Source organism: Hemitrygon akajei, chromosome 9, assembly GCF_048418815.1.
Source record: "Hemitrygon akajei chromosome 9, sHemAka1.3, whole genome shotgun sequence".
In the NCBI taxonomy this organism is placed as follows: Eukaryota; Metazoa; Chordata; class Chondrichthyes; order Myliobatiformes; family Dasyatidae; genus Hemitrygon; species Hemitrygon akajei.
Window position 1 is genome coordinate 102,873,805 of NC_133132.1, and position 27,658 is coordinate 102,901,462.

At 41.7% G+C, this 27,658-nt stretch overlaps 1 protein-coding gene across 2 annotated transcripts; it reads left to right on the forward strand.

The window, feature by feature from the left end:
* LOC140732811 (serine/threonine-protein kinase PDIK1L-like) lies at window positions 1-27,422 on the forward strand. Of its 2 annotated transcripts, none has more exons than XM_073055443.1 (3): window positions 1-843; window positions 11,061-11,277; window positions 27,181-27,422. In XM_073055443.1, the coding sequence occupies exons 1-3, from the start codon at window positions 283-285 to the stop codon at window positions 27,408-27,410; spliced, it is 1,008 nt and encodes a 335-aa protein (XP_072911544.1). In that variant the 5' UTR covers window positions 1-282; the 3' UTR covers window positions 27,411-27,422. The 2 variants fall into 2 exon arrangements, with proteins under 2 accessions (XP_072911544.1, XP_072911543.1); XM_073055442.1 differs by having other exon boundaries at window positions 1-825.
* Window positions 27,423-27,658: the final 236 nt, after the last annotated feature.

The window sequence follows — 27,658 nt, forward strand, 5'->3', positions numbered from 1 at the left end:
AGTACTGCATGTAAAATTGGACCTTTTCAGAATTTAAGAAGTGTCCAGGAAATTTGGAAAAGAAGGAATACAGAGTAAAGGGGAAATTTCAAAAAATGGTTGGGGCAGTTTTAAGTATACAATGTTGTCTCACCTGATGAAGTGTTAAAAAGATTCTTTGAAGGTGTTGCTTCAAGGATTAATATTAACCTTTTTTCTGGACAAAACATATGGCCATTTGTTGAGGTTGTGGACTAACCTGTTGGGTTTGGGGCGCTCTGCGGCCAGTGGTGGGTTTCTGTGATGGCACAGGGACCCAAGTATGAGATCCTGCGAGAACTTGGTCGAGGGAGTTATGGGGTCGTCTATGAAGCAGCGGCCAGGACTGGAGGCAGAGTGGCTGTGAAAAAGATGCCATGTGACTCTCCTGAAAGCTCTGAGCTGGCTCTCCAGGAGTTCTGGGCTCTGAGCAGTGTGAGGAGAAGGCACTCAAATGTGATCTGGCTGGATGAGTGTATCTTGCAGAGGGGTCACTCTGTCCAGGAGATGACCAGGGGCTCATGGGAATCCGAGAGTCAGCTGCGCCTCGTTGAGACGTGCCTGAAGGGCAAAAGCTGCCTTGACCCTCAGTCCTCCCACTGCCTGTGGTTTGTGATGGAGTTTTGTGATGGGGGGAACCTCAATCACTACCTTCTGGGTCGAGCTCCAGACTGCAGCCTGAACCTCAGCTTCATGCGGCAACTGAGTGCGGCTGTGGCCTTCCTGCACATGAATGACATCGTCCATCGAGACCTCAAGCCGGACAATGTCCTGGTCTCCTGCCATTCCACAGGACCTGTGCTAAAGGTGAGCCCTTCTACCAAAGTGCATAACCATTCACTTCCCTGTACTGTATTCCATCTGCCCATTCTCCTAATATGTCTAAATCCTTCTGTAGACTCCCTGCTTTGTCAACCCTGCCTGCCCCTCCACCTATCTCCACTTAAAACAACTGTTTTAAAACTAAGGTGATTGGGAACGAGAGGGAATCCTGGCTGGCATGAACAAGCTGGGCTGAAGGGCATTTTTCAATGCTTTGACTCTGATTACAAAATCTACATTTCTGTAGTACTCTTAAGTCACAGTTCCAACCCCCACCCCAGCATATGATTTTAAAAAATGGTCCTGTAGCTTCTCTGGAGGGAGAGTTAATAGCTCAGGACATCGGCCTCACAGAGGGATTGGAGGTGGAGAGGGTGAGCAATTTCAAGTTCCTGGGTGTCAATATCTCTGAGGGCCTAACCTGGTTTCCACATATTGATGCAGCTATAAAGAAGGCAATTCAGTAGCCATGTTTCATTAGGAGTGTGAGGAGATTTGGGTTGTCACCTAAAACACTCTCAAGCCTCTACAGATGTACCATAGAGAGCATTCTGACTAGTGGCATCACTTGCTGCGTTCTGACTAGCTGTACTGGGAGTGGGGGGTGCTTCTGCACAGGATTGAAGTAAGTTGCAGTAAGTTGTAACGTTAGTCAGCTCCATCATGGGTACTAGCCTCTGTAGTATACAAGACATCTTTAAGGAGCAGAGCCTCAGGAAGGTGGCATCAATCATTAATGACCCCCACCAACCAGGACGTTCCTCCATCTCATTGTTACTGTCAGGGAAGAAGTACAGAAGTCTGAAGGCACACACTCAGTGATTCAGGAACAGTTTCTTCCCCTCTGCCATCTGATTTCTAAATGGACACTGAACCCGTGAACACTTCCTCACTTTTTAAATTTGTTTTTGTACTGCTTATTTAACTTAACTATTTAATAGACATATTTTACTGTAATTCAGTTTTTTCTAGATCACATACCTGTAGTACTGTTGCTGCTAAGTTAACAAATTTCACAGCATATGCTGATGATATTGAACCTGAATTTGATTCAGTGGTTTTGACACACAGTTGTTGACAATGTAGGGAATGGAATTTGTCTCTTACTTGATGGCGAGTCACCTGACCAGGTAGTTAGGTTTTGTTCTTGGACAGTGGAATGGGATTTCCATGCTATTTTGATGTACACCCCCCCCCCCCCCAGTGCTTTGGACACCCAGAGCCCCAATGTTGCATGAAATTTACCCTCCTGACTTGATCAAAGACATCTGGGCTTTTCTGTATGATTATTTCTCCTATTGATTTCTTGAACTTGTGTAATCTGACCTACCCATCAGTATCATCTAGTATGGATCAAAACTTTGTTATTAGGACAAGGTCTGATATTCCAAGTATTGATGTCAAAAATAATTTGCCTCCCTTGTGTAAAATGACTTGACCCCATGAAATTGGATCTGTATATATTGTCCTCTTTAGCGTTCAAAATCCCCTTTTGGAAATTGAGCCTGTTGAGAATGTGGATGAGTACAACTCCCTTGTTCCCCATCAGAAGCATTAGGCCAGATGCTGTCATAAAATCTTTATTGTCAGTTCCTCGCCTTACGTCTTTTCATTTCTATCCCTGCAGGGATGAGAGCGACTCGTGATGAAATTCCCACCAGTACAGTTAGATCACTACCACAGCTGACGGCCTATGTGTTCTGTCTTACAGCACAGTACAGGCCCTTCAGCCCACGATGTTTTGCCGACCCTTAAACCCTGCCTCCTATATAACCCCCCACTTTAAGTTCCTCCATATACCTGTCTAGTAGATTTCACTAGTGTATCTGCCTCCACCATTGATTCAGGCAGTGCATTCCACGCACCAGCCACTCTCTGAGAGAAAAACCTTCCTCTAAAATTCCCCTTGAACTTCCCTCCCCTTAACTTAAAGCCATGTCCTCTTGTATTGAGCAGTGGTGCCCTGGGGAAGAGGTGCTGGCTGTCCACGCTATCTATTCCTCTTAATATCTTGTACACCTCTATCATGTCTCTTCTCATCCTCCTCTCCAAAGAGTAAAGCCCTAACTCCCTTAATCTCTGATCATAATGCATACTCTCAAAACCAGGCAGTATCCTGGTAAATCTCCTCTGTACCCTTTACAATGCTTCCACATCCTTCCTATAGTGAGGCAACCAGAATTGGACACAGTACTCCAAGTGTGGCCTAACTAGAGTTTTATAGAGCTGCATCATTACATCGTGTCTCTTAAACTCTATCCCTCGACTTATGAAAGCTAACACCCCATAAGCTTTCTTAACTACCCTATCTACCTGTGAGGCAACTTTCAGGGATCTGTGAACAGGTACCCCCAGATCCCTCGGCTCCTCCACACTCCCGAGTATCCTGCCATTTACTTTGTACTCTGCCTTGGAGTTTGTCCTTCCAAAGTGTACCACCTCACACTTCTCCGGGTTGAACTCTATCTGCCACTTCTCAGCCCACTTCTGCATCCTATCAATGTCTCTCTGTAATCTTTGACAATCCTCTACACTATCCACAATGACACCAACCTCTGCAAACTGTCCAACCCACCCTTCTACCCCCACATCCAGTTCGTTAATAAAAATCACAAAAAGTAGAGGTCCCAGAACCAATCCTTGTGGGACACCACTAGTTACAACCCTCCAATCCGAATGTACTCCCTCCACTAGCTACAAGAGCAGAACTCGGTCATTTGGCCCATCTTGTCTGCTCCGCCATTTCATTATGGCTGATTCAGTTCTCTCAGCCCCAATCTTTTGCCTTATCTCCATTTCCTTTCATGCCCTGACTAATCAAGAATCTATCAACCTCTGCCTTAAATATACCCAATGACTTGGACTCCATAGCTCCCTGTGGCAATGAATTCCACTAATTCACCACTTTGGCTAAAGAAATTCCTCCTAATCTCTGTTCTAAATGGATGACCCTCAATTCTGATTCTGAGGCCGTGTCCTCTAGTCTTGCGCTCCCCCCACCATGGGAAACATTTTCTCCATATTCACTCTTGAGGCCTTTCAATATTTGAAAGGTTTTCATGTGATTTCTCTTCCCCCCCCCCCCCCACCCCTTCATTCTTCTGAATTCCAGTGGGTATGGGACCAGAGCCATCAAACTTTCTGCATATGATAAGCCTTTCAATTTTGGAATTCTTGTGAACCTCCTTTGAACCCTCTCCAATGTTCATAAGGCCATAAGATATAGGCGTAGAATTAGACCATTTGGCCTATCGAGTCTTGGCTGATCCATTTTTCTTCTCAGTTACAATCTCCTGCTGCCTACCCCTCCATCCACTGTATCCCTTCATGCCCAGACCAAACTAGAATCTATCAACTTCTGCCTTAAATATACATAAAACTTAGCCTCCACAGCTGCCTGTGGCAACTAATTCCACAGATTCACCACTCTCTGGCGAAATAAGTTCCTCCCCACTCCATTCTAAAAGGATGCCCTTCTATATTTGAGGCTGTGTCCTCTGGTCTTTGACTCCCACCATAAGAAATATATTCCCCACATACACTCTATCAATGTCTTTCACCATTTGATAGTTTTCAATTATGTCATCCCTCATTCTTCTAAATTCCAGTGAATACAAGCCTAGAGCCATCAAACGCTCTTCAAATAATGAGGTGTTTAATTCTGGACTTATTTTCGTGACCCTCCTTTGAACCCACTCCAGTTTCAAAATGTCCTTTCTAAAATGAGGGGCCCAAACTGCTCACAATACTGAGTGAGGCCTCACCAGTGCTTTATAAAGTCTCAACATTACATCCTTGCTTTTATATTCCAGTTGTCTTGAAATGAATGCTAACATCGCATTTGCCTTCCTCACCACAGCCTCAACCTGCAAATTAACCTTCAGGGAATCCTGCATAAGGACTCCAAAGTCCCTTTGCATCTGTTTTTTTTTGTATTTTCTCTCCATTTAGAAAATAGTCAGCTCTTTCATTTCTTCAACCAAGGTACATGACCTTGCACTTCCTGACATTGTATTCCATCTGCCACTTCTTTGCCCATTCTCCTAATCTGTCTACGTCCTTCTGTAGCTTCCCTATTTCCTCAAAACAACCTGTCCCTCCTATCTTCATATCATCTGTATACTTTGCACCAAAGCCATCTATATCATCATCCAGATCATTGACATAAGACGTAATAAGAATTGGTACCAACAGAGCCCTGCAGAACACCACTTGTGACCGGCAGCCAGTCAGCAAAGGCTTTCTTTATTCCCACTTGTTGCCTCCTTCCAATCAATCACTATGTTCTCCATGTTCGGATCCTTCCCATAATTCCATGTGCTTGTAGCTTGTTAAACAGCCTTGTGTGTGGCACCTTGTCAAATGCCTTCTGAAAATCCAAGTACACAACAGCAACTGATTCTCCTTTGTCTATCCTGCTTGTTACTGCTTCAAAGAATTCCAACAGATTTGTCAGGCAAGATTTTCCCTTGAGGAAACCATGCTGGCTATGACCTATTTTATCATGTGCCTCCAAGTACCCTCAAATCACATCCTTAATAATCGACTCCGATGTCTTCCCAACCACTGAGGTCAGACTAACTATAATTTCCCTTCTGCCTCTCTTTCTTCTTGAAGAGTGGAGTGACATTTGCAATTTTCCAGCCTTCCAGAACAATTCCAGAATCTAGTGATTCTTGAAAGATCATTAATAATGCCTTCACAATCTCTTCAGCTACTTCTTTCAGAACCCTGGTGTGTACACCATCTGCACCAGGAGACTTGTCTCCCTTCAGACCTTTGTTTTCCAAGAGCTTTCTGTCTAGTAATGGTAACTTCACACACTTCATGCCCACTGACACCTGGAACTTCCACCATGCTGCTAGTGTCTTCCACAGTGAAGACTGATGCAAAATACTTATTCAGTTCATCTGCCATTTCCTTGTCCCCCATCACTACCTCTCCAACTAGGTTTGCCAGCGGTCTGATATACACTCTCACCTCTCTTTTTGGTTTTATGTATCTGAAGAATCTTTCAGTATCCTCTTTAATATAATTGGCTAGCTTACTTTCGTGTTCCACCTTAATTTTCTTAATTATTTTTTAGTTGCTTTCTGTGGTATTTAAAAACTACCCTTCCCCCCCCCCCCCCCCAGTCCTCTAACTTCCCACTAGTTTTCACTCTATTGTATGCCCTCTTTGACTTTTGTGTTGGTTTTAACTTCTCTTGTTAGCCACAGTCGTGTCATCTTTCTGTTAGAATGCTACTTCCTCTTTGGGATGTATATACCCTCTGCCTTCCAAGTTGCTTCCAGAGGTTCCAGCCGTTGCTGCTCTGTGTCATCCTTGCCTGTGTTCTTTTCCAATCAATTCTGGTCAATTCCTCCGTCATGCTTCTGTAATTTCCTTTACTCCACTGTAATACTGAAACATCTGATGTTAACTTTTCAAATTTCAGGGCAAATTTGATCATATTATGATCTCTTTCCCCGAAGGATTCTTTTACCTTAAGCTCTCTAATCAATTCAGGTTCATTGCACAACACCCGATCCAGTACAGCTGATCCCCTCATGGGCTCAACTACGAGCTGCTCTGAAAAGCCATCTCATAGGCATTCTAAAAATGCCCCCTCATGGAATCCCGTACTAACCAGATTTTCACAATCTATCTGCATATTGAAATCACCCATGATTATTGTAACATTGCCCTATTGGCATGTGTTTTCTATATCCCATTGTAACTTGTAGACCACATCCTTACTATTGCTTGGGGGTCTGTATATAACTCCCATAGGATCATCTTACAGTAGCTGTATCCACAACAAATCAGCACCTTCTGACTCTATGTCATCTTTTTCTAATGATTTGATTTCATTTTTTTTACCAATAGAGCAACACCACCCCCTCTGCTTTCCTGCCTGTCCTTTTGATACAATGTGAATCCTTGGACATTAAGCTCCCAGCTATAATCTTCTTTCAGCCATGATTCAGTGATTCATGAATTCATGATTCAGCCTACAACATCATACATACCAATCTGTGACTGTTACAATTCATCGATCTTATTCCATTTACAGTGTGCATTCAAATATTGCACTTTTATTCCTGTATTCATCTTTTTTGATTTTTGTCCACCTTTTACATTGCAACTCATCCTGTTGACTGCAAATTTGCCCTATCATCAGCCTCTCTTTGCTCAGAGTCTCACTACACATTGCCTCCTTTTGTAAACCAACTACCTCATCTTCAGTGTATTCTTTCTAAGATGAGGGTCATAATAGTCGAAGTGGGGTCTCACCAGTTCCTTATAAAACCTCAACATTGCATCCTTGTCTTTATTGCTGTTTCTTATTGTATAGACTTGCTTACCTTTCTACATTTCTAAGCGCAGGAGCTTCTTAAAAATTGTGCTGTCAGAGTTATACCATGGGTTTCCTCTGGGTCCTTTCCAATAGACTGTTTGGTTACTTCTGATTATTCTTGATACAAAAGCAATAATAATTTGTTAAACTTTGCAACCTGTCCAGAGACTTCCCAAAGTTGTGGTCTCTTCAAATCTTATAAATGCAGTAAGATTGTGTTTTTTTTTCCTCCATGGAAAATAATGCAAAAATAATAGTTCCTAAGCATTGAAGTTTTCTTGCTTTTAAAAACATGTAAAACTTTCCAGAAAGAATAATTTAATCTGTATCTTTATCTACTCACCTGGTTTTGTATCATAAACAAGATGAGAAGTTGTACTGAAACCCATAATTCAGATTAATGAATACAATGAATTGCAGTTAATTGGAACACTTTGGGACCAGTACATTTTGGCCCAATTAAGCAGCTGTCAAAGTTTCATGGAAATACTTCAAAAGATATAAAGATAAAATGAGTAACATTTTACAAAGTTAAATGAAATACAGAACAAATTAGAAACCTACTGCAATTCTATAAAACTTTAATTCCTAATATTTATTGACAGTGGAATTCATCTGCATTGTTCTTTTGCCTGGAAGTGATCAAAATCAGCACTGACTCCTAGTGCAGATAATGCACTACATTCATACACTGATGCTGACAAATCATCCTCTAAATCTTCATTTTCATTTTAATTTTCAAGATGATTGTCAATACATTCAAATTTTCTGTAGTTTCTAACTTGCTGAAGTAGTGAAATAGTTTTATTGTCACTCCTGGCCCTTTCTATTCTGAATTGTCCTACTGCTTATTGTTCACCAGCTCTCAGTGACAGAACTTGCTGTTTTTTGAACACAGACAGACAACAGGTGCTGTTTCAAAGCTGTTCCTCAAAGCATGGTGTTGTGTCTAACAGCCACGCAGGTTCATGTGAATGACCCAACTAAGCAGCATTGTGTCCCAAATAAACAAAAGGAATCCCAGGTAGTTTCTCAATTAGCTTTTGTTCTTGAAGAGTTGTCCCAAATCAGCTGCCCTGATTAACCGATGGCCCAATTAACTGGAGTACACTGTATATTGAAGATCATTCAATGGTCCTTGGTGTTCTGTAGTTAGGCCCACCAACTTAAAAATTACTAGTTTATTACTTCTGTTCACATGTCTCCTATTCACATTCCTGTTGAAAAGATTTAAAGATTAGGTTTATTTGTCACACGTATATTAAAGCATTCAGTGAAGCGCATTGTTTACACAAGCAACCAACACAGTTCAAGGATGTACTGGGGCAGCCCAAAAAAGTTGCCATGCTTCTGATGCCAACATCATATGCCCACAACACAAACCCTAAACTGTACACATTTGAAATGTGGGATGAAACCTGAGTAGCCAAAGGAAAACCATGTGGTCATGAAGGGACAGTACACACTCGTTACAGACAGTGGTGGGTCACTGACACTGTAATAGTGTTACCCAGTCCCATTGTGTTTGTCCTGCAGAAATGATCTGGATGCCTTTGCTTTCTGACCATTGCTTGCCTTTCTATTGGCTTAGAAAGGAGGCTGTTAGTGACAGTTGCAAAATCAGCTCAGCCACAAATGTGCTTAAAGTGGATGTTGATAGGTTCTTAATTAGCAAGAACACTGAAGGTTATGAGGAGAAGGTGGGAGAATGGGATTGAGAGGGAAAATAAGTCAGCCCAGATTGAATAGTGGAGGAGACTCAATGGGCCAAATGGCCTCATTTTGCTCCATGTTTTATGGTCTTAATCTCACTCCAATGCTTGGGCAATCCCTTCAGGATTGACTCCATTTGTTTCCACTCTAGTCCTCTGAATCCTGAGGTGAACGGAGAGCATGGGACAAGAGATACCTGATGAAGTGGGTGGGTAATGTTGTGAAATGGCGTACTCCAGCTTGTACAGTGTTTTGTGTGCTCCTGATGAATAGCTCTGACGTTCTTAACACCATCCTCCTCCACTTGGCATGATCATGGGCCAGAAGTTACTGGAGTTCTTGTGTTTCTACCTGCTTTAAGTGTATCTTTGAACTTTGTCTCCTGTCTACCTAATCTCTTCTCATCTTTGTTGGAGTTTAGAAGAATGAAGGGGATGAAAGGCCGATATAGAGAGCACATGGAGAGGATGCTTTTTATAGTGGGAAATCTAGGTCCAGAGGGCACAGCTGCAGAAGAGAAAGATGTCCCTTTAGAACTGAGGTGAGGAAGAACTTCTTTAGTCAAAGGGTCGTGAATCTGTGGAATTTGTTGCCACAGATGGCAGTGCAGGCCAAGTCATTGGGTATATTTAAAGTGTAGTTTGATAGACTCTTGATTAGGGGAGAAGGCAAGAGAATGGGGTTGAGGAAGAAAATTAATCAGCCATGATGGAATAGTGAGCAGACTCGGTGAGCTGAATGGCCTAATTTTGTTCCTGTGACTCGTGGTCTTGTGGCTTTATAAAGCAGTCTGAAAAATATCCTTGGGAGTCTGGTGGCAGAGATGTGAATGTGACCATTTGAATGCAACCAATTGAAGTCTTGCACCAATTGTGACGAGTGTTGAAGTCCATTTGAAGAATTGCATCTGTCCAGTTGGTCTCTGCTTTTTAAAAATATAATTGCTGTGAGTTTAAAGTGCAATATCTTAAATTCTGTTTTCCAGAAATAGCTTTATTCTAGGGACTTTTGGGTAGTTCTCCTTGCACATGGAGGGGGAAGGGGAAGATGAGATCTGAACTGTGCAAAATGATGATGGGGTTAGATAAGGTAGATATATTTAGAGGTAATTGTTCTTTTAGTAATTGCTAAAAACTTTAACTCCAGTTATTACAGACTTGTGTTCAATATCTTCTGGGGAAGACATTGATTTTAAAAGTGCCACTTAATATATTTCTCGTAGAGTTATGGGAATGGGTAGGATAGTAGAAATAGTTTCATATTGCAACAGTTTCTGTGGAGATTGCTATGATCCATTTATCTTCACATTCCCTTTGAGGACTTCCCAAAACATTTAAAGCAAAAAGAATTCTTGACTCCGCTTTGTAGCAAATGTGGCTGTCAGTTTGCACATAACCAACTCCATCAGCAGCATGACGGCTAGAATCTGTTCCAGTCATGTTTTATTTGGATAAACATTGCCTCGAACACTGAGTGAACATTAATCTTGTGTCCAAGTGGATAGCTGCTCAGTCTAACACGCCTGAAAGATGGTGCCTCTAACAATGCAGCAGCCATCAGTTCTGCACCAAAGGCTTGGTGTAGATCTTCAGCTGGAGCTGGATTTGCAAACTATTTCAAAAGCCTGCTTTCTCGATGGAGCCATTACTGATGCCGTCGATTGAGGAAGGGCATGAGCAAAAATGAACTTCTGTTTTTGAACAAATACACTTTCTATGTGCTGTCGTCTTTGGATGTCTCAAAGCCCCGTATTACTTCACTGGTGGACCTGAGAATTCCTGTCATCTTTGTAGAGCATTTATTTATTTTCAGGTTCCAATAAAAGAGACATGAATTTTCCAATTTTCACCATTAGTGGAATTCAATATTAATAGAATTCCAATGTTTGTAGAGCAGTTATTTACTTTCAAGCTCCAATAAATCAGATTGTTTTTCAAGCACAGAACACGCTCTCAGCCCATGATGTTGTATTAACCTTTTGACCCACACTAAAATCAATCCATCCCTCCCTCCCACATAGCCCTCCATTATTCTTTCATCCATGTCCTTGCATAATATACAGAATATAAGAATCTCTTGAATGTCCCTAGTGTACTTAGCAACAGTAATCTTCAAGTGGCTGTTCGAAGGCTGGACACGGGCTAATGAGACCTTCTCCATGTTTCAGGTGGCTGACTTTGGCTTGAGTAAGAAGTGCCAAAGCAAAGGGAGCATGAGCCGGTGGCAAGTGTCTGCGGCCTGTGGCACTGATTTCTACATGGCCCCAGAACTCTGGGAGGGACACTACTCGAACAAGGTGGACATCTTTGCCCTTGGGATCACCTTCTGGGCCATGCTGGAGAGAATCACTTTCAGAGACACAGAATCCAAGAAGGAACTGCTCGGTGAGTTTTGGAAAAAAGGATTGAGCTGTGGCAGACGTTTGAAGAATTACCCTTCAGTGTCTGCAAAGAGTCATTGAGGTTGTTCATGCAGAGGAAGAGTGAAATTAAAAGAAACTAAATGCAACCATGCATTTGAATACACAGACATGGAACCTTACAGTCAGGAACAAGCCCTTCAGCCCATGATACTATGCAAAACCAATTTAAACTAGTAATTAAACAATTATCTAAACTAATCCCTTCTACCTATGTGATGTTCATATCGTCTACATGTCTAAGCCTCCGAATAGTCTCTTTTGTTTCTGGCTCCACTATCAACCCTAGCAGTGCATTTCAGACACCAATATCCTGTATTTAAAATAAATAAATAAATAACTTGCCCCACAATTGCCTTTGAACTTGCCCTCTCTTACCTTACATGCATGCCCTCAATATTAGACGCTCAATCTTGAGAGAAAGATGCTAGCCGTCTGTTTCAGAATCTAAGTTTTATTGTCACTATCTTATATGATATGAAATGTGTTTTGTGGCATCAGTGGAATGCAAAATCAAATTATTATAAATTACAAAATAAAGCAAAAACAGTAAGTATTCATGGACATTTCAGAAATTTGATGGTGGAGGGAAAGTAGTTGTTCCTGAATCATTGAATGTGAGTTTTCAGCTCCTGTACCTTTTCCCTGATGGTAGTAATGTTCTGGAAGATGAAGGTCCTTCTCGATGGATGCCACCGCCTTGAGGCATCACCTTTTCAAGATGCCCTTGATGGTAGAAGGTTGGAGCTGATTAAGTCTGCAATCCTGTGCCTTGGAGCTTCCTTACCAGGCAACCAGTCAGAATGCTCTCCACGGTGCATCTGTAGAAATTTTCTGGAGTCTTTAGTGACATACCAAATCTCCTCAAACTCCAGATGAAGGATAGCCAGTGGTGTGCTTATGACTGCATCATCTGTTGGGCCCAGGATAGATCTTCATGGGTGTTGACACCCAGGAACTTGAAGCTACTCGCCTTTTCCACTACTGACCCCTCAATGATTGGTGTGTGTTCTCCTGACTTCCCGTTCCTGAAGTCCACAATCAGTTCCTTGGTCTTGCTGACACTGAATGCAAGTTTGTTGTTGCTGATCTATTCCTTTCCTGTATGCGCCTCATAGTCCTCTGATAGATTGCCAACAACAGTGGTGACATCTGTGAATTTATTAATGGTGTCTTAGCTGTGCTTAGCCATGTGTACTTGCTTCAGTCTCCCCTCAGGCTCTGCTGCTCTATAGAAAACAGCCTAAATTTGTCCAACCTCTCCTTTATGCCCCCAATCCAGACAGCATCTTGGTCTCCTCTAAACACCCTTCCTATGCCTCCACATCCTTCCTGTAATGGGATGACTGTAATTAAATTCAATACCACAGGAACAGCCTAAGAGTTTTATAAAGCTGCAGCATCACCTCCTGACTCTTGAACTCAGTGAGTTGACAAATAAAGCCAAGTATGCCGTATAACTCCTTTATCAGCACATCAACCTGTGTAGCCTCTTACAGGGACCACTTGCAATCACTCTGTATTCAGTGTGTCAATATTGATGAATGGAATTCAACCTAGAAAGTAATGCATGGGAAGGTTTTGACTTCTGGGTCATTCTGTCAACAGTAGAAAGGTGATGAGCTCTTTTCACTGCCTTTCCTGTTTTTTTTTTTGTCAATTTGATGCCTTTGGAATAGATTTACAGCAGCCTATTTTCTCCTGGGCCTTGGGCCCCTAAGAACAGGCCCCTAATTACCCTTCAACCATTACTCCTGAACCGGTCTGTGACTCTCCACAGCTGAGCTGATGCTGTGACCTACAGACTCACTTTCAAGGGCTCTTATAACTTACGTTCTCAGTATATATATTTTTTTGCACAGTTTGTCTTTTGCACATTTTTTTCAGTTTTTGTGTATAATTTTGATAAAATTCTATTACATATCTTTTTCTCCTATAAATACCTATAAGAAAATGAACCTCAAGGTAGTATGTGATAACACATAATCTATGTTAAACTTTGAACTTACCTCGGTGATGGGTTTTCTAAGGATTCCTGCATAGAGATGCAATTCAATATGCCTCTGGTGTAACAAACTAACTGTAATTTGCACACCTGACCTCCCTGAGCTCATGAAGTTACTGGATTAAAGCATCTGGGCTCTAATGTAAGACTACCTCATGGGTGCTCAATGTAATAATCCCTGTCAGCTATCTGGCTTCAGTCTTCTTAAAAAGTGAGGAAATGTAAGGGGTAAATCCCTCTGCGATTAGATCCTCGACTTCTATCTGGAAGACCACAATACTGTGTGTGCGGATTGGTGATATCTCTGCCTCATTGACAATCAACACTGGTGCACTTGGGTGTGTACTTAGCCCACTGCTTTACTCCCTCTATACCTATTTCTGTGTTGCTAGGCATAGCTCAAGTGCCACCTATAAATGTGCTGATGATACAATCATTGGTGGTAGAATCTCAGATGGAGATGAGGGGGCGTACAGGAGTGAGATATGCCAGCCAGTGGAGTGGTGTTGCAGCAACAACCTTGCACTTGACGTCAATAAGACCAAAGAACTGATTGTGGACTTCAGAAAGGGTAAGATGAGGGAACATGCATTAGTCCTCGAAGAGGGATCAGAAGTGGAAAGAATGAGCAATTTCAAGTTCCTGGGTGTCAGTATCTCTGACACTCCACGTCAGTAAGATGAAAGAGCTGACTGTGGACTTCAGAAAGGGTAAGACAAGGGAATACATTTGAATCTCAAGGGGAATCGGAAGTGGAGAGAGTGAGCAATTTCAAGTTCCTGGGTGTCAATATCTGTGAGGATCTAACCTGGTCCCAACATATCAATGCAGCTATAAAGAAGGTAAGACAGCAGCTATATTTCATTAGGCGTTTGAAGAGATTTGGTTTGTCACCTAAAATACTTGAACTCCATAGATGTACCATGGAAAGTATTCTGACAGGCTGCACCATTGTCTGGTATTTGGGTGTGTGTGTGTGTGGGGGGGGGGTGAGACTGCACAGGACCAAAATAAGCTACAAAAAGTAAAATTAGTCGGCTCCAACTTGGGTACTATACTCCATAGTAACAAGACATCTTCAAGGAGCGGTGCCTCAGAAAGGTGACGTCCATTATTAAGAACCTCCATCACCCAGGATATGCCCCCTTCTCATTGTTACTGATAGGAAGGAGGTACAGAAGCCTGACAGAACAGGTTCTTCTCCTCTGCCATCGGATTCCAAATGAACATTGAACCCGTGAGTGTTACTTCACTTTTTAAATATATATTTCTGTTTTTGCACTATTTTTAATCTGTTTGATATATATACTTTTATTTTTCTTTCTATATTATCATGTAGTGCATTGTAGTGCTGCTGCTAAGTTAACAAATTTCACGACACGCCAGTGATAATAAACCTGCTTCTGATTTCACTTTCTAAGTATTTGTTTCTGAATAAATAACCCAGACTTTTTCTCTCCGCACCAAACTTCTCTTTGGTAGGAAGGATGGATTAAGAGTTTCTCCTTACAGTAAGTCTGCTACTATTCTCAGAGAAACAGTTGGAGTTACAAAGTTCAAAGAAATTTATTATCTAAGAAATGTATTAAATTGCCACTATGTTCAGTCACTGTCTTCAATCATAGACTCTAGATATAGATGATACAGTAAGTTAACTGCTCTTCCCTCACATACCTTTCTTGCCAACTTTATATGGTGTCAAAGTAAAGTTATGACCAAAGTACATAAATGTCACCATGTACGTACTTTGAGATTCATTTTCTTGCAGGTATTGACAGAAAAGAGATACAACAGAACTTTATGAAAAAATATACATGGACAGACCAACAAGTCAGGAAGTAATGTAATTTAAAATTAAGCTTTTTTTTTACAATATTTTTATTCAGAAGAAAAAAAAAACAAGATTTACAGAGTGCCGCACATAGGTACATCTCAACATAAATTGTGTACATTCATATATTGTAATAAAATTGATCAAAATGTTATAGCATAACACAAAGGTATACCACTCTGTAATCAAAAATTTAAAGATAAGTCATACATCATAAAAGAAATTTTTTGTATTTTAAAAAAAAGTCAACCCCTTGCCAACTACCAAAGAAAAAAGCTGATGGATGATAATGGATAACTAGGGAAAAAAAAAGACATTCACTTAAGAAGAGAAGATAAAAATATACCTACAAGTCTGTGCACTGTTAAACTTTATAAATTGGAAAAGTAATTTAGGAAAGGTCCTCAGATATCATAAAAAGATTGTTTTGAATTTAAGACTGAGCAGCAGATCTTTTCTAAATTTAAATAAGACATAACATCAAGTAGCCATTGAAGATGTGTAGGAGGGGTAGACTCCTTCCATTTAAGCAAGATTGCTCTCCTTACTAAAAGAGAGGTAAAAGCTAAAACCTGTAGGTTAGGAGTATTTAAAGTTATATCTTCATCTGCAATAATACCAAACAAGGCAGTAAGGAGGATTTGGGTCAAATTGGACCCTAAAAAGTTGTGAGAAGGTATGGAATACTTCCCGCCAAAACTTTTCAATTTTAAAACAATTTCAAAACATATGAATTAAAGAGGCATCAGCAGAGTTGCATTTATTACAAAGTGGAGAAACATTCAGGTAAAAACTGGACAACTTCTGTTTAGAAATGTAAGCTCTATGAACCACTTTAAATTGTAGAAGAGAAACTTAAACCCCTTATTGAATTATGTGAAAAAGACGCTTTCTAAATGGTTCCCTCTTTCTTTATCCCTAATTGGCAGAATTAATTTGATTAAAATGAAGATTCTTCCTAAATTTTTATATCTTTTTCAGGCCTTACCTATTTTTATTCCAAAGACCTACTTTGATTCTTTAGATTCAATTTTAACATCTTGTATTTGGAATAATAAACAAGCTTGTTTAAGTAAAGTTTACTTACAAAGAAATAAAGAGGTGGGTGGACTAGCCCTACCCAATTTTAGGTTTTACTATTGGGCTGCCAGTATAAGGAATATTACTTTCTGGTCCTATTACATTTATCGTAAAGATTGCCCATCATGGGTCTCCTTAGAAGTTAATTCGGTAAAAAATTCCTCTGTTGTCTCTCTTCTTAGATCATATTTTTTTTCAGCAAATAAAACAGATAACATAATTGTTAAGCAAACTTTAAGGATCTGGTCTCAATTTAGAAAATTTTTTGGTTTAGCAAATTTTTCATTATCATCTCCCATTCTCTGTAATTATTTTTTTATCCCTTCCATGACTGATAAAGTCTTTAAAGATTGGGATGAACTAGGTATTAAGTGTTTTTTGGGACCTGTTTATCTCAGGATCTCTTGCTTCATTTGACCAATTGTCAAATAAATTTGCACTCCCAAAATCACATTTTTACAGATACCTTCAAATTAGAGATTTTCTATGTTTCCATTTAACTACTTTTCCTATAGCTCCTGATAAAAATTTACTGGACGATCTTTTAAATTTAAAACCTTTTGTTAATGGTTCTATTACTGGTATCTATAACTTGTTGATTGATTCTAGACAAGACTTTTTAGATAAAATAAAAAAAGCTTTGGAGGATGACCTAAATTGTCAGATTTCTGATGATAGATGGAATAAAAATCTTAAACGGGTTAATAAAATTAAGCTTTTAATTTTAAAAAAAACCTCTCGTTGGGCTGCATCTAGTTGCCCTGTAATAGGAAAGATACTGAGGCTTTGGAGAGGTTGCTGAAGAGATTTACCAGGATGCCGCCTGGATTAGAGGGCATGTGCTATCATGAGAGGTTGGACAAACTTGGGCTGTTTTCTCTGGAGTGGTGGAGGCTGAGGGGAGATCTGATAGAGGATTATAAGAGGCATAGCTAGAGTAAACAGACCAGCATCTTTTTCCCAGGGTTGAAATGTATAATACCAAAGGGCATGCATTTGAGGTGAGAGGAGGCAAGTTCAAAGGAGATGTGAGGAGCAAGTTTTTTTTTAAACACAAGATGATGGGTGCCTGGAATGCACTGCCTGGGTGGTGATTGAGACAGACACGTTTGGGACATTTAAAAAAAAAAAAAACAAAAACAAATGCTCAGATAAGTACATGACTGTGAGGAAAATGGAAGGATAAAGTGAGGAAAAAGTGGGCTAAGCACACACCCTCATGGTTCCCCAGTGATGATGGAAATTGTGGAGATGTTGCCAATCCACACTAAATAGTCTGCTGATGTGGAATTTGAAGATTCTGTTGTACAGGGAGGTACCAAGGCCCAGGTATTAGTAATGATCTTTCAAAAATCATTGGATTCTGGCACGGTGCCAGAGGATTGGAAAACTGCAAATATCACTCCACTCTTTAAGAAAGGAGGAAGGCAGCAGAAAGGAAGTTGTAGACCAGTTATCCTGATCTCAGTGGTTGGGAAGCTGTTGCAGTCAATTGTTAAAGATGAGGTTATGGAGTACTTAATGACATGGGACAAGGTAGGAGAAAGTCGGTATGGTTTTCCCAAGGCAAAATCTTGCTTGACAAACCTGTTGGAATTCTTTGAGGAGATTACAAGTAGGATAGGTAAAGGGAGTGCAGTGGACGTTGTATGTTTGGACTTTCAGAAGGCCTTTGACAAGGTGCCACACATGAGGCTGCTTACCAAGTTAAGAGCCTATGGTATTACAGGGAAGTTACTGACATGGTTAGAGCATTGGTTGATTGGTAGGAGGCAGACAGTGGGAATAAAAGGATCCTTTTCTGGTTGGCTGCCAGTGACTAGTGGTGTTCTGCAGGGGTTAGTGTTGGGACTGCTTTGTTTTATGCTGTATATCAATGATTTTGATGACAGAATAGATGGCTTTGTGCCAAGTTTGCAGATGATACAAAGATTGGTGGAGGGGCAGGTAGTGTTGAGGAAACAGGTAGGCTGCAGATGGACTTGGGCAAATTAGGAGAATGGGCAAGAAAATGGCAAATGAAATACCATGTTGGAAAATGCATGGTCCTGAACTTTGGTAGTAGAAATAAATGTGCAGACTATTTTCTAAATGGGGAGAACATCCAGAAATCTGAGATGCAAAGGGACCTGGGAGTTCTTGTGCAGAACACCCTGAAGTTTAACTTGCAGAAGAGTTGGTGGTGAGGCAGGCAAATGCAATGTTCACATTAATTTCAAGAGGTCTAGAATACAAGAGCAAGGATGTGATGCTGAGGCTTTATAAGGCACTGGTGAGGCCTCACCTTGAGTACTGTGAACAGTTTTGGGTTCCTTATCTAAGAAAAGATGTGGGGGCATTGGAGAGGATCCAGAGGAAGTTCTCAAGGATGATTCTGGGAATGAAAGGATTATCATACGAGGAATGCTTAATGACTCTGGGTCAGTACTCACTAGAATTTTGAAGAATGGGGGGGGGGGGGGATCTCATTGAAACCTTTCAAATGTTGAAAGGCCTAGACAGAGTTGGAAAGGATGTTCCCATGGTGGGGGACTCCAGGGCAAGAGGGCATAACGTTAAAATAGAAGGGCACCCATTTATAACAGATGTAGAGAAACTTCTTTAGCTAGAGGCTAGTGAATTTGTGGAATTTCTTGCCACAGGCAGCTGTAGAGGTCAGATCATTGGGTGTATTTAAGGTGGTGATCGACAGGTCTTGATTGGACACTGTATCAAAGGTAACAAGTAGAAGGCCAGGGAGTGTGGCTAAAGGGTGGGGGGGTGGTGAAGAAAAGATGAGCCAAGATTAAATGGTGCAGCAGACTCAATGGGCCAGATGGCCCAATTCTGCTCCTGTGCCTTGGCAAATTGGAGCAGATCCAGATCACTCAAGCAGGAGTTGATGTGTGTCATGACCGATTTCTAAAACCTCTTCATCACAGTGCATGTTGGTGCTACTGGATGATAGAGATTGATGGAGGCTATCATATTCTTCTTGGGTACTGGTATGATTGATGTCTGCTTGAAGCAGATGGGTACCTCAGACTGCTAAATTGGGAGGTTGAAGATGTCAATAAACTTCAGCCAGTTAATTAGCACTGTAGTTGGCCAGGTACGCTGCCTAGGCCAGGTGCTTTGCTCCTAGAGACTGAGATCACTGCCTCTACCCTTTCCTGATGCTGCTGACTGGCCCATTCAGTGGACTGAGATCTCCTTGGGCTGAAGTGTGGTGTCCTCAGTGCAGGGTTAATCATAAAACCATTTATTAGGAGGTAATAGTAATAACACCTGAATCCTCACACCTTCAATCCATATTTGTCTGGATTAGAAACTGGCTGCAGTTTCTCTAAAAGTGATGCCCCAGATCTAGATCACAAACTTGATGCCCAATTTCCCTGCAGTTTAAAATGTTCTTTGCTTTAATGACATTTCCTGTCGAGTCTTTGTTTCAAACCAAGTTTCAAACTGCATGCTGCATTTCAGTTGGTCATTGGGGGGTACTCTGAGAATGAAAATGAATCAAAGCTAATTGGTAATCCATTATACAAATTGCCCAATTCATTTTATTGTTCTGGGCTTGTGGATGTTGCTGGCATTAATTGCCTATCCCTTTACTTGCTCTTGTACTGGGACAGATGAGAATGTTGGTGGTCTGGACTGACATGCAGGTATGGATGGCAGACATCTATCAGAGGTTTTGATAGTGGACAGCCAGCTCCTCTTCAGGGCAGAAATGGCTAATGCAAGACTGCATAATTTTTAGATGATTGCTGGAAAGCATGGGGGAGGGGGAACATTGGTGGTGTTGAGCTTTATATACAGTGTGGTGGGTGCATGGAACACATTGCCAGGGGTGGTGGTAGAGGCAGATACACCAGGGGTATTTATGAAACTCTTAGAATGGCATGTGGATGATGGGGAAGAATGGAGAGCTGTGTAAAAGGGAAGGATTAGATTTATCTTGGAGTAGTTTAAAGGGTCAGCACAACATTGTGGGCTGAAGGACCTGTACTGGGCTGAAAGACATTAAAGAACCAGATTTGGTGATCTTAATGGTGACTGTTGTTGAGCCTGTATGGGGTGTCCAGGAAGGGGTATCAGCTCTGGTCAATTGAGTCAATTTTGGGGCAGCTCACTCACCTTTGGCTCCACTGGACACTCAACTCTCACCTTTGTTGGCATGTGACAGTGGCCACACTCTGGTACACCACCTTGACAGAGTGCAAGACCAGGTGAGGGTAGCCAGTGGGCTTTATACCCTGGTGATACAGGGACACGCCTATCCTATCATGTGAAGTCAGCTCCAACCGACTGGGTAGATGTGATCTACAGTGAGATCCAATGGCTTTGAAGGTGGTTCTGCAACACTTCATGGAGAGCAAAGGGCATGACGAGGTGCAGAGGAAGTCATGGTCATCCACTGCAACAAGAAAGACCCCAGTTTGTGACCTACTCATACCACCGGACTTGGCCTTCTGACTTCAGGATGCTCTTTATTGGCTACAGCTCAGCACTTAATATCATCCCCTCAAAACTAATCATAAACTCCAAGACCTGGGCCTTAATAACCCCTATGCAACTGGATCCTGGATCTCATCACTTGTGGACCCCAATCAGTTCAGATTGGCAAAAACATCTCCTGCACAATCTCCATCAGCACAGGAGCACCTCAGTGATGTGTGTTTAGCCCCTTGCTTCAGTTGCTTTATAACCTATGACAGTGTGGCTAAGTACAGCTCTACCACCATATACAAGTTTGCTGATGACACCACTGTTGTGGGCCGTTATCAAAGGTTGTGATAAATCAGCACACAGGAGGGGGATTGAAAATTTGGCTGAGTGGTGTAATAACTCAATGTCAATAAGACCAAGGTACTGATTATAAACTTCAGGAGAGGGAAACCAGAGGTCCAGAAGTCTCATTGGAGACTTAGAGATGAAGAGAGTCAGTAATTTTAAATTCCTGGGTGTCCTGGACCCATTTTATGTAATGCCCTGGTTAAGATTTCTGCTGCTATGCTGAGAGGAATTTTATTGTTTTGCAGTTTTCTGCAAAAGTTGTGTGTCCCGCTAGTAAGTGTTTTGGTTTCAGCTAAAGATAGGAGCCATGTTGCCCAGCTTGGGAATGTTGTGTCAACCAATCAGGATTGCCTGGATAAGTGTTGTAACTTTATGCCCAGTGGGATGTGAGAAGATCCTAGAGAGCTTGGCGAGATAAGATTTCTGAAGGACAATAGTCTGGATTGGGGTCTTTTGCTGGAAGCTGTGGAGTGGGACTCGAGGGAAGATGCCGCAGAATGCCGTTCAAAGGAGAGACCCGGTTGAAAGAAGTGTTTTATGTAGATGAATGGCTACAAGGAGGAAGTGCAATACTCTTCTGAGTTAGCCAGTTCATTCAAGATGGTGTTTGAGGGAAGTTTGGACTGTGGCTAATGTCCTTCACGTAGAATGTGGGTTCAGCATGTGAGTAAAGTGATAAAGATTGGAGCTCATTTCTGGTCTAGTTGGGTCTATGTGCACATTAGACTGGTTTATCTGCAGTGGGCCCTTTTATTTTTCTTTTCCTTTTCTGTAACTGTTTGTTAGTTGAAAATTTGATAAGCATAATTTCTTTGTAATTTTATACTGGTGTACAATCTGCCATTTCCTGGTGAATGATAACTATGTGGGCGGCAGTATTAGCACAACATTCACTACAATCAATGTTCCTCAATCAGAACATCTAAGTTTCTGGTTTGGTTGAACCCCAAATCATACCGACTCTGGATGTGTATTGCTCATGAAAGGTTACCTTCTCGCCACTGAGTCACATGGCTGTTAGCAGAGTTAGCTAGCAAGCCAATTTGTATACGAGCCCAGGTGAGAGGGTGTGCATATATAAATACAATTGTGAAGAAAGGACAGCAGCGCCTCTGTTTCCTCAGGAGTCTGCAGAGATTCAGCATGTCATCAAAAACCTTGGCAAACTTCTATAGATGAGTGGTGGAAAGTTTTCTGACTAGCTTCATTACAGCCTCGTAAGGGAATACCAGTGCCTTTGAGTACAAAAGGTAATGGATTTGGCCCAGTAGGTCATGGGTAAAACCCTCCCAACCATTGAGTACATCAATATGAAATGTTGCGAAGATCCTCACCACCCAGGCTATGCTCTTTTCTCACTGCTGTCATCAGGTAGAAGGTGCAAGTGCCTTGGAATTCCACTACCTGTGTTATGTCCTGTACACTTACTGGCCTGTGTTTCCTCTTAGCCTGTGTTGCAGTTCCTTGGGACACCTGCAATTTCCCTTCCATTGCTGGCACCTGCTGGACACAGCTTAAAACAAGGCCGCTCCCTCTCCCACTCTTTCCCATTCTGCACCAGCGCTACCACACCACACATCACCCTTTCCCCTTTAACTTTAATAAATGTCTTTTGTTTGTAATTCCTGTTGTGGCCTGACTCCTCTGTTACTTCCTGAGAGCCGAGGTTGTAAGATAATGGGGGCTTGTTCCAGATGGATTGAGTAATCAGTTCTTCCTATGGTTTACTCCTTTATTTTCCTTTATTCTTTTCAAGGTTAACCTAGTTAGAAACTTGTTCCCTGGCAGGGGTAAGCATTTCAGTACTGCTCTTCCAGTTTTCCTTCCAAAGTGGATGACCTCACATTTACCAATGCTGTTCTCCATCTGCCAGACCCTTGCCCAATCATTTAACCTATCTATATCTGTCTGCAGACTCTCTGTATCTTCTGCACAATTTGCTTTTCCACTCAATTTAGTATCATCAGCAAACTTAGGTACAGTATACTCTTACAGATCGTTAATGTATATCATGAACAGTTGCAGGCCCAGCACTGACCCCTGTGGCACACCGCTCACCACTGATTGCCGACCAGAGTAACACCCATGTAGCCCAACTCTCTGCTTGCTATTAGTTAACCAATCCTCTATCCATGCTAATATATCACCCCCAACTCTATGCATCCTTATCTTATGGATAAGTCTTTTATGTGGCACCTTATCGAAAGCCTTCTGGAAATCCAAGTAAATAACATCCATCTGTTCCCCTCTGTCCACTGCACTCGTTATATCCTCAAAAAATTCCAGTGTTTATCAAACAGGACCTGCCTTTGTTGCATCCATGCTGCATCTGCCTGATGGATCTATTTCTTCCCCAATGCCTTGCCATTTCTTCTTTATAGTTTTAAGCATTTTCCCAACTACAAATGTTAAATTAACTAGCCTATAGTTATCTGCCTTTTGCCTACATCCATTTTTTGAATAGTGGCGTGACATTTGCCATCTTCTAATCTGCCAGGACCTGCCTAGAGTCCAGAGAATTTTGGTAAATCATCATCTGGAGCAGGGGACTTGTTTATCTTCAGGCCCACAAGTTTGCTCAGCACCACCTCTTTTGTGGTAGCTATTGCGTTGAGGTCCTTGCCTCCCATTGCATCCATAATCGTTAAGGAACACCAACTGCATTTAGATCAAACATTTCCTTAAGGAATTAGTTGAATGCTCATGAGTCTGATTATTCTGAATTTGATGCAGGTAGCCATATTAGTTAATTCTATCATCTGCAGGGAAGGATGCTGAGAATGGGTTGCTATTGCTTCAAATTGGCCTAAGCATGTCTGGACTCTGCTTTTATAGTGTTTTGAAAGGCAAGACTCAGGAAGCCTACTCTGTTCTAAGCATTAAAAAGAACCTGGATTATGATGAGGTCAAAGTGGCTATCTTAAAATCTTATGAGTTGGTTCCTGAGACTTATCGCCAGTGCTTTAGGAGCTATAGTAAGCTTGACAAGCAAACATGTTGAGTTTTTCCAGAGAGACTGGTGGTGTTTGGCTCAACAAGTAGAAGCTAAAGAGAAACTTGGTCAACTCATCTTGCTTGAGGAATTTAAGAGCTGCCTGCCTTTAAGAGTTGTATCTGTTTATTTAAATAAGCAAACGGAATCAATCCTTGAGCAAGCTTCCATATTGACAGATGAGTATGTCTTAACCCACAAAGTCAGTTTTGGCAGTAAACAGCAATCAGAGTACAGGGGTAAAGGCCTATCCCATCAGGCACTATCTTTAAAACCAGTACCCTCTGCCTCACCCTTGGCTAAGAATTTTGTATCTGAAAATGCCACAGTGTGTTCTATTGCATGAACCCTGGTCATCTAAATACTGAATATTCAGTGCTTAAGAAGCAGAAAACTATGAAGCCTGTAGCTTTTGTGAAAACTATAGTAAGTTCCTCTTTATTTCCAGACAGTATGTCAAGCAAGTAAGTTTGTGTTTCTACTCGTGCAATGTCTAAGAAAGATCAAAACAAAGGCAAGAGCTCTGACAATAGAACCATAGAACACTAAGGCACAGTACAGGCCCTTCAGCCCTCCATGTTGTGCTGACCCATATAATCCTTAAAAAAAGTACTAAACCCACACTACCCCATAACCCTCCATTTTTCTTTCATCCATGTGCCTGTCCAAGAGGCTCTTAAATACCCCTAATGTTTTAGCCTCCACCACCATCCCTGGCAAGTCATTCCAGGCACTCACAACCCTCTGTGGGAAAGAAAAAAAATAACTTGCCCCTGATGTCTCCCCTAAACTTCCCTCCCTTAATTTTGTCCCAATGCCCTCTAGTGTTTGCTATTGGTGCCCTGGGAAACAGGTACTGACTATCCACCCTATCTATGCCTCTCATAATCTTGTAGACCTCTATCAAGTCACCTCTCATTCTTCTACGCTCCAAAGAGAGAAGTCCCAGCTCTGCTAACCTTGCTTCATATGACTTGTTCTCCAATCCAGGCAACATCCTGGTAAATCTCCTCTGCACCCTCTCCATAGCTTCCACATCCTTCCTATGAGGTGACCAGAATTGAACACAATACTCTGTGCAGTCTCACCAGACATTTGTAGAGTGGCAACATGACCTCTCTACTCTTGAACTCAATCCCCCTGTTAATGAAGCCTAGCATCCCATAGGCCTTCTTAACCACCCCATCAACCTGTGATTAATCTCCCTGATATTGCCCTCTGTGATACCTTAATGCCCAAAGGTGAAGAAGTTCTAACAGGGTTTGGCTAAATGTCTCCCTCTTATATACAGCTGGTGCTTGAAGAGAGGAGAGACCCTTCTTTGTCTCCTCTGTTTGAAGAGATGTTCTCAGAGGAAGCAACTGTAGCAGTCTCTTGTGGCTATTTTATCAGCAATGGAGTGTTATTGAGAAAATAGACTCTCAGGATGATTGGAGTAGTGTTTATCAAATTGTCGTTTCCGATGTTTACTGGCCTGACATTGCACTTGACTCATGATTGCTGCCTTGCTGGTCATTTAGGCAATAGCAATCATCTTGACCATGTGCTCAGGCATTTATCCTGGCCTGTTGTGAGGCCTGATGTAACACAAGCTGTAGGTCATGCCAGATGTCAGGTTGTTGGTAAACCAAATCAAAAGATGCCTTTTGCTCCTCTACATCCTATCCCTGTCATTGGGGTAGCTTTAGCTTGCCTCAGAGCAACTTTGTAAGGGTGGGGGTGTTAGGTCTTGTACATTTCCTGGCCTGTGTTTCCTCTTTAACCTGTTTTTTCAGTTCCCTGGGACACCTGCAATTAATTACCCTTCCATTGCTGGCACCTGCTAGAATGGATGGCTTTGTTGCAAAGTCTGCAGACAATAAGATGGGTGGAGGGGCAGGTAGTTTGAGGAAACGAAGAGGCTACAGAAGTACAGACAGATTAGGAGAATGGGCAAAAAAGTGGTAGATGGAATACAGGGTCAGGAAGTGTATGGTCATGCACTTTGGTAAAAGGAAGTTAACTATTTTCTAAATGGAGAGAAAATAAAAAAGAGGTGCAAATGGGCTTGGGAGTCCTTGTGCAGGATTCCCTAAAAGTTAATTTGTGGGTTGAGGAAGGCAAATGCAATGTTGGCATTCACTTCAAGAGGACTAGAATGTAATATTGAGACTTTATAAGGCACTGGTGAGGCCACACGTGGTGTATTGAGAATAGGTTTGGGCCCCTTATCTTAGAAAGTATGTGCTGAAATTGGAAAGAGTTCAACGGAGGTTCATGAAAATGATTCCAGGATTGAATGGCTTGTCATGAAAAGCATTTGATGGCTGTGGGCCTGTATTCACTAGAATTCAGAAAAATGAAGGGTGACCTCATTGAAGCCTATTGAATGGTGAAATGCCTTGATAGAGTGGATGTAGATTGTCTATGACCAGAGGGGACAATCTCAGAATAGAGGAGTATTCTTTTAGAATGGAGATGAGGAATTTCTTCAGCCAGAAAATGGTCAATCTGTGAAATTCTCTGCCATTAGTAGGTGTGGAGGCCAAGTTTTTATGCGTATTTAAGGCATAGCTGATGGACCTTGATTAGTCAGGGCATGAAGGCAGGAGATTGGGGTTGACAGGAACACTGGATCAGCTGTGAAGAAATGGTGGAGCAAACTTGATGGGCCAAATGGCCTAATTTTGCACCTGTATCATATGGTCTTATGGTATTTTCTGTTACCCCAGCACCGCATTTTCTATTCTGTTGCCTAGACTAGAATGAGAAGTCAGATTTAAGGGCAAAAAGTGAAATATTTAAGGGGAAACTGAGCAGAACTGGTGGATGTGCATTCAATTTCAACATTTAAGAGAAGTGCACGGATGGGAAAGGTATAGAGGGTTATGGTCTGGGTGTGGGTCAATACGACAAGGCAGATTAAGTTTGGCACAGATTAGATGGGCTGTAGGGCCAGTTTCTGTGCTGTCGTACTCTATAACTCTGACTCTGAACATCGATATTGTGTGAATTGAGAAACCAGAGCTTTGTTTTACATGTCAGAGTTGATGTTCAAATACATAACTGACAACAGTTTGATCATCAGTAGGATTCAAGTCCTGATTTGAGAGGGTGAATAATGATTCACATGTTTTAAATGAAGGGATGAGATGATGTTCAGTTACACTAATTAACCCAGAATACTTGACCACTTTTGCAGGTGCATATCTTTCTCAAGGACGTAACTTAATCCCGGTGGGACAGGCATTGATGGAGAATCCCAGCCTAGAACTTCCAATTCCCATGTACAGTAAAAGAGCTCTGAACAAAGGAATCCAGAAGCTTCTACGGGACATGTTGGCATATAGCCCCCAGGAGCGGCCTGACGCATTTATCCTGCGAGCTCAAATTGAGCAATTTGCATTCACCGGAGAAAGACTGAGAATGTAAAGGTAAATGCCCAGACTGCTCCTCTCTGCAGCTCAAAGTGGATGGAAAGGAAAATTTAATATCTGGGGAGATGATTGATGGTATAATGGACTATTATGGCCTTTGTGTGTAACTGCTTATGGTGAAAAGTGTAACTGCACATGGTGAAAAGTGTTTATTAGCCATGCCCACTGCAGTTCTATAAATTATTACAAGTTCAGGATTCTTTCAGAATCTTTATTTCCTAGAAAGAAGTGAAGGGGCCAAGT

What these genes read in the sequence shown, in the direction of transcription:
- LOC140732811 (XM_073055443.1), top strand. Translation starts at nt 283, where the DNA reads ATGGCACAGGGACCCAAGTATGAGATCCTGCGAGAACTTGGTCGAGGG. An exon ending in AGGTGAGCCCTTCTACCAAA is followed by an intron (nt 844 to 11,060) that starts GTGCATAACCAT and finishes TCCATGTTTCAG; the next exon opens with GTGGCTGACTTTGGCTTGAG. An exon ending in ATCCAAGAAGGAACTGCTCG is followed by an intron (nt 11,278 to 27,180) that starts GTGAGTTTTGGA and finishes CCACTTTTGCAG; the next exon opens with GTGCATATCTTTCTCAAGGA.